General features: G+C 58.0%; 4 protein-coding genes across 4 annotated transcripts; 3 read left to right on the top strand and 1 right to left on the bottom strand.

The window, feature by feature from the left end:
* On the bottom strand, nt 1–1,078 carry IE81DRAFT_96934 (hypothetical protein). Its single transcript, XM_025517796.1, has 2 exons — nt 374–1,078; nt 1–69 (listed from the first exon to the last, which is right to left on the bottom strand). Exon 1 carries the CDS (start codon nt 987–989, stop codon nt 447–449), a length of 543 nt encoding a protein of 180 aa, XP_025365831.1. The 5' UTR covers nt 990–1,078; the 3' UTR covers nt 1–69; nt 374–446.
* Nucleotides 50–379, top strand: IE81DRAFT_350848 (hypothetical protein; the record flags this gene model as incomplete). Its single annotated transcript, XM_025516610.1, has 1 exon — nt 50–379. A coding segment is annotated over one exon (330 nt), but the record flags the coding sequence as incomplete, so codon positions are not given.
* A 1,944-nt stretch (nt 1,079–3,022) lies between the features above and the next one.
* IE81DRAFT_96927 (hypothetical protein) lies at nt 3,023–4,567 on the top strand. The gene is made up of 2 exons (XM_025517795.1): nt 3,023–4,054; nt 4,176–4,567. The coding sequence occupies exons 1-2, from the start codon at nt 3,200–3,202 to the stop codon at nt 4,455–4,457; spliced, it is 1,137 nt and encodes a 378-aa protein (XP_025365830.1). The 5' UTR covers nt 3,023–3,199; the 3' UTR covers nt 4,458–4,567.
* A 1,739-nt stretch (nt 4,568–6,306) lies between these two features.
* Nucleotides 6,307–6,612, top strand: IE81DRAFT_278849 (hypothetical protein; the record flags this gene model as incomplete). The annotated part of the gene is made up of 2 exons (XM_025511487.1): nt 6,307–6,392; nt 6,537–6,612. Coding segments are annotated over 2 exons (162 nt in total), but the record flags the coding sequence as incomplete, so codon positions are not given.
* Between the last annotated feature and the right edge of the window lie 243 nt (nt 6,613–6,855).

The raw sequence follows: 6,855 nt of genomic DNA, 5'->3' as shown, positions 1-6,855 counted from the left end.
TGTACGGATCGATCTTGATGGCCGTCACTTTCAACCCGAGCATCTTCAGCAGCAATCCCGTCGACGAGGCTGGCGTTCGAGAGATGAAGAGGGAGAGCAAGGACTTAGCGCTGTTCAAGCTGGATGGGCTGCCACTGCCATTGCCACTGTCATCGCCACTGTCACTGCCACTCCCACTCCCACTCCCGCTCCCACTGCTACTGCCACTCCCACTCCCACTCCCACTCCCACTCCCACTCCCACTCCCACTCCCACTCCCACTCCCACTCCCGCTCCCGCTCCCACTGCCACTGCCACTGCCACTCCCACTCCCACTCCCACTCCCACTCCCGCCCTCACTCCCAACCCCACTCCGACTGCCCACGATGCTCACCGATGACGCCCTTGCCGATGCCGGAGATGACACCACCAGAGACGACAATGTACTTCATGGCGCGTCGCTTTTGCTACTGGCCGATGGCGATGAGGACGACGACGATGACGATGAGGCTGGACAGTGTCAGTGCTTCTCTGATCTCGCTCGCAGTCCCGCGCCGACACTGAGCGCTGCAGTGAAAGGTGCGCGTGCTGTACGCAGTCGCACCGACTGTCGAGCGTAAGCGTGCAGTCGGAAGAGAGGAGAGGAGAGGAGAGGAGAGCGATGGAGCTTCGTGCGTGCGTGCGTGCGTGCGTGCGAGTTGAGATCGAGTTTCGCGTGAATGGTGGAGCGAAGGCGTACAAGTGCGAGTTGCGAGTTGCGAGTTGCGAGTTGCGAGTTGCAAGTGCAAGTCGTCGATGACGATAGATTTTTTGCTCGTGTGCGGAACGCGTAGTGGACGACGAATTTTGTATGGAATCACGTGAATGTTGGATGGCGAGGCGAATGTGAATGTGAATGTGAATGTGAATGTGAGTGTGAATGTGAATGTGGGTTGGGTGTGAGTTTGAACATGAATGTGAAAATGAATCGAATCAAATGCGAACATGAACACCATCTCCATCTCCACCATCTGCCGACTCGTGACTCGTGACTCGTGACCGCATCCAACTCGTGACTGTTAACTGCGCGTCGTTCGTCGCCGTCGAAAAAATTTGAGTTCGTGCGTCGCGAAGTCGCCAAGTCGCGAGTGTTGGCATGCAGCACGCGCGCGTGCGCATCTCACATATGTACTGCTGCTTGCACGCGTGATGCCTGCCTGCCTGCGCGACGCGTGCATCAGTGCCTCTGCCCTGCTGCTTGCTGCATGCGCGCGCCTGGCCTGCTTGAATTGCGCGGAACATACGCGTCGCGCCAATTTAACTTTGAGCACCACTCCCGGCACGCGTCGTGCGAGTCAGCGAGTGCGAAAGCGAGTGTCGAGGCATACATCTTCGCGACATCACGTACCCCGCGATGCCTGCACCTGCACCTGCACCGCTCACTGGAGCGTTCACGTGCGCGCTGAGGCTCGCAGGCAGGGATGGCAAATAATCACGAATATAATCGCGAATAGCAACACGTAACTGCAGGTCGGCCTTACCAACCTGATGAGGAAGCTCGATCGATGCACAATCACGTGAATGAAGCAACCCTATATATACACACTCACGAGTCACGACTCGACTTGCAGGACAAGCCGTGGTCTGGCTGCAACGCATCCAAATGTACATTTCAGCACGTGTCTGGTCTGTGTGTGACGTGTGGGTGCATGCTGCATGCAAGCACAGCAAGCGACAAAGCAAGGAGCGGAGCGTGTCGCGAATCAAGATTCCGATTTGAGCTACAACAGTATATAGATGCTGTGTTCAAGATCATTAGTGATGCCCCATTCGCGTAAAGGCTTTATAGGCGTACGCCGTGCTGTACCGTTTGCTCAATTACACCGTCACGCGCGCACGCACATCACGCAACTTGGCTTTTTCTAGGTCAAAGGAGAGATGAGGGCCATGCAATCGTGAATCGTGAATCGTGAATCGTGAATCGTGAAGGATCGCCGGCGCATGCTGATCCAGCAGGGCTACACGCACACGCACACGCACACGCCTGCGCCTATACCGCGTATATCCACGCGCGAGCTCTTTGTCGATCGTGAGCCGCGCAGCGCGCACCGCACGCGTCCGGCGGAGCGACCGCGGTGTGGCTTGCGTGTGGCTTGTATAGGTGCATGCAGCTCGCGCGGTTGATCCATGCAGCTGTATGGGCATACATAGATCGATAGTGATATAATAGTCACGAGTCACGCACGACTTCGCGATCACAGACTGCGCCCGCGCAATTCGTCGCTACTTGCTCATCCCCTTTGTCCATCGGGCAGAGACATGCTGCTGCTGCTGCGCTCACCCTCCACTGGCTCAAGATCACCGTCGAGATGCCCATCATGATGGCTCGTCATGCCATGCCACAGCTTCTTCCTTTGAGGCGGTGAGGTAACGAGATGCGACTCGGTCTGCGCAGAAATCGCCAATCTACAGTAAAAGCCCCCGAAGAAGACGCGCGGGAATGATGATGAGCTGGACGCGGAGCAAAGGGAAAAGGAATTGAGCCGCGGTGTTGCACGCTGCTTGCTGATGCTGTCCACATGCTGCTGCACTCAGACTCGCGGGTGCTACGATCGAGTGGCTGGTGAAGTGCGAGCGGCGCAATCAAAAGCTAAATTGCGAGTCAGTCGACGACGCCTTGCGATGCGAATCATTGCTGGATCGTGCGTGATGACCCGCACTGCGCCGACAACAGCAATCGTGAAGATGAGACGGAGATGGATGGATGGATGACATGCAGACACGAGAGCTATTGTCCTCCTCATCCCGGCCGCGCTGGCTGGCTGCTGCTGCTGAACATCCAACACCCGCGGCGTCTGTATTCAACGAGTCTGCGTCCATATACATGCAGTCACAAGTGCACGCAAGGGCCCGCCCAACCCATCAACAAGCTCATCGCGCGATATGTGATCGAGATCAGGCTTGAGCTCATAAATCCCGCGGCCACGCCCTCGCCGAGTCTAGCGCGCACTCACGACTGCCCTCTCGATACCCACCCCGCTGAAAGGAAGGCCATCGCCATCGCCATCGCTATCGCCATCGCCATCGCCATCGCTATCGCCATCGCCATCGCCATCGCCATCGCCATCATCCATCCAATCCTCATCCACGACACGACACGTGTGCGCCACTGTCACTTCGCTGCTCGGCACTTCAAGCATCAATCTTCGGCCCCCCACACTGCACCTCACTACTGTTCATCATGACTCGCACGCACGCTTCGCCCAAGTCGTCGTCATCGACGCAAAAGCATTTAAGAAAGGAATGGAGGGGAAGGAGCGGATCTCTGGATTTCCTTCACAAACCAGATCTGACTAGAATCGCTTGCAACAGCACCGACAGCATTGCAGCAGCAGCAGCAGCAGCAGCAACAACAACATCCACAGGATCGTCATCCTGCATTCCCAGATCACCTAGCTCACCTCGCTTCACCGCATCTCTGCACGCTGCTCAACGTAGGAGGAGATCCTCAGCTGCTCGCCTCGGCTTGACCGTTCACACCCACACCCACACCCACGCGCAGAGTCACACTGCACCTGCCAGTCCCACTGACATTGCCAGTCCGACCGACGAGGCGCAAATGTTCTCCACCATCCTCATCGCTCCAATCTCTTCTCGCGCTGCTCGCGTATCGCCATTTGGTAGTCGCGCTCCTCCTCGACGTCAACGCGAAGACAGCAGCAGCAGCAGCAGCAGCGTCGCAAACAACAAGGACGACGACGACGACGCCATGTCTTGCAACGATTCCTTCACAGGATCTCCACCACCATCCGTAGCTGCATCCGACTCCGCCATGTCGAGCAAGAGCAAGAGCCAGCAGCGCGCATCCAGCAGATCCGCTTCCCCCATGGCGCCAGCTTACGAAGCGCGCACAAGCAAGAGCAAAGTGACCTCTTTCGGCAGCGGCAGCGAAAAGGATGAAAAAAAGAGCGGTGGAATGGGTTACGAGTCGGACGAGGACAGGGGATGGGTACTTCACCTTCTACGCGACGATGAGGAGCGCGGCGATCTGCTGCACTTGCCCCCGTCCTACGACAGCTTGACCAAGGAAGAGCAGGTGAGTTTGACCGATGGATGCAAGCGCGTTGCGATTGCGTCGTCCACGTTGCTGCGCGCGAGCTCGCGCTGACTTGGCTGGGCCGGCGCTCCTCCTCCTTTCCTGCTCTGCTCTGCGATAGCGCGCCAGGCCTATGCTATCCTCGTCTTCCGAAGCCTCTTCTGCCTCTGCTTCTGCGTCCAATTCCAATCCTTCTCGCCCATCCCTGTTGGCGCGCGCCAAGGCGGCTCGCAAGGCCAAACACATGGCCAAGGTGGAAGCAGCTCACGATGCCTGGCAAGCGTACGGCTTGGATACGAGGGCGATGGAGAGGAGCGGTAAGAAGATGCCGCCATTCTTTCTCAACCCGCCAAAGTGCAGCAATGTGGACATGAAAAAGATGCTGAGGGAGCAGGGATTGTGATCTGATTAGACTGATCGGTGGGGTTAGCCCAACGAAACAATGGTCTCTTTTACCGCCCGCAATCGCATTCACGGTGCACCGTCCATCCAATCACACGCTCGAGCTGGACTGGAGCTGTGCCGGATCATTCAATCGTGCTAGCAAGCCACGACAGCCATCGAGCAAGCAAGTCTTTCGCTCATCGCGGCGCTCTCACTGCTAGCTTCTCCTCTTCTCGCGTCAAAAGTTCTCTCGCCGTGCAGCACCAGCAGCAGCACCGCTCCTTTTTCGCACACCCCCCGACCAAAAGAGACTCTCGACCTTCTCATTCTTCGCTCGGAAATCGCTCGTTCGAGACGATAAGCGATTCGATATCTCCCTTCTGATGTTCATGTAGTACCCCGCAGCCACCATCCTCGCCCCTCGCCCTTGCCCCTCTCGAAGTGTACGCGATTCTTGCTAATTCGATCATCATCATCATTCGTGATTGCCAACATCGTCCATCTCGCATCCTTGCTCATATCCTTGCAAGGCGCACTCGCACTCGCACTCGCACTCGCACTCGCACTCGCACTCGCACTCGCACTCGCACGTCAGCCGCAGTGCTCGACCCTTTTCTCGATGCGCCGGGATGGAAAAGTTGCAACGCTTCCGCGAATGCGCTGGCTGGAAACATTTCACATTTGCGTCCGTGCGCACGCTTTTGCTTGCAAAAAGGACTTGCGGAATCTTGCGATTCGCACGCACACCGCAGCCATTGAATGATGCCGCACACCGCAGCCATTGAATGATGCGCTTGCTTGCGCTTGATTTGCGACTTTGAGTGACCTAAGACTCACAACCTGACTGACCCGGACTCAGACTCTCTTTTGTCCATCTCGTACGCGTGCAGCGCGCCGGCGGGGCATACTGCTGGACGCCATGCAGCATGCACGCGCGCGCACCGCGACCGCGGCAGCCGTTGTTTTTTTTGGCCCCCGCCCCCACCCTTTGTCACGTAGGCCACGCGCAGAGCATCAAAGCGCAGAGCGCGCGCGCGCGCGTTTCTTTTGCCTCGCACGGACTGGACTCGCAACCGGCACGGCACGCGCGCACGCCACGGCAAGCGGAAAGAGAAGAGCCGGTGTGCCGGTTGTGCCGCGCGCGCGGTACGTGGTCCAAGAGTCGTCGTGAGTCGGAGCACATCAAAATATGCGGCTGGCTGCAGCAGGCGGGCACATATGCTGTCAGCAGCAGCAGCAGCAGCAGCAGCAGCAGTCCGTTCCCTGCATGAACAAGCCATCATATCCGCGAGTGCGCGAGCAGCGTCGTCAACGAGTAATCAAGAATAATAATCAAAAGTATTTGTACCCCCCCCCCCCCATGCACCACACCGCTTATTGCTCGGCTGCCATGCAGGCCAACCCCGCATCGCATATACAGTATAGCCACGCAAAATAAAGCTCATGTTGAGTCACAGTCACAATCACGAATGCATGAATCGTGTGCGCGAACAACATCTGAGCTCTCTCCACATTCCGTGATTCTTGTGATTCTCAACGAACGCAAAGCGAACCACCATCAATCGAGTGCACGGCGACGGCGACGGCGCACAGCAGTCCATCAAGACCAACACGCACGCCAACATCAAGCAGCGCAAGTCACAGTTCACATTCCAACATGGTTCCTGCGCCCACCACCAACGCCACTGCGCCAGTGCAGGCCAAAGCTCATCCGCATGCTCAGAACGATCAGCAACCTCGCGCTGATGCTCCTGTCCCCACGTTCAAGTTCAGCGAGCCTCCAAAGGTGCGTGGAGGGGGGAAATGCTGCGCCTGTGTCTTGTGTCCACCCCGCTCAATTTTCGACTTTTTGCCTGCCTGCCTGCCTGCCTGGCCAGTTCAAAGATGCAGAAGCGGAGCGAGAGCATAGAAAGGAGCGTCTGGCCATGGCTTACCGCGTCTTTGGCAGGCTCGGGTGAGCAGACAGCAGCAGTCGCAGCAGCAGCAGCACTCCCTCCCCGCTCCGCCCCCTCTAGCATGATGACGTATTTGCTAAATTCCCTCCCTCCCCTCCGCTCAATCACTCTCGGTCCCCTGCCGCCGCTCCACGTCACCACAGCTTCGAAGAGGGAGTGGCGGGCCACTTGACCTACCGCGATCCCATCATCACCAACGCGTTCTGGGTCACCCCCTTTGCGCGCCCATTCAGCCTCATGCAGGCTTCCGATCTGCTCCTCGTAGCGCACGACGGCAAGGTCATCCTCGGTGGCAAGCCGGACAATCAGGTCTACAATCGCGCAGCCTTTGCTATTCGTGAGCCATGCGCATACATGCCTGCCTGACCTTGCCTTGCGTATCCCATTGCGCGCATGAAGCTCAACCCCCCCCCCCCCCCCCCCCCCCCCCCCCCCCCCCCCCCCCCCCCCCCCACGCTCGCA

This window comes from Ceraceosorus guamensis (genome assembly GCF_003144195.1).
Source record: "Ceraceosorus guamensis strain MCA 4658 unplaced genomic scaffold IE81scaffold_219, whole genome shotgun sequence".
NCBI classification, from domain to species: Eukaryota; Fungi; Basidiomycota; class Exobasidiomycetes; order Ceraceosorales; family Ceraceosoraceae; genus Ceraceosorus; species Ceraceosorus guamensis.
The sequence above is the reverse complement of the archived record's forward strand: the minus strand, read 5'-3'. Positions and strand labels throughout refer to the sequence as shown.

Bases quoted from the DNA above. Each gene is read 5' to 3' on its own strand.
- IE81DRAFT_96934 (XM_025517796.1), bottom strand. From the start codon at position 989: ATGGTGGAGATGGAGATGGTGTTCATGTTCGCATTTGATTCGATTCAT.
- IE81DRAFT_96927 (XM_025517795.1), top strand. From the start codon at position 3,200: ATGACTCGCACGCACGCTTCGCCCAAGTCGTCGTCATCGACGCAAAAG. The intron at 4,055-4,175 runs GTGAGTTTGACC...GCTCTGCGATAG, and splicing joins GCTTGACCAAGGAAGAGCAG to CGCGCCAGGCCTATGCTATC.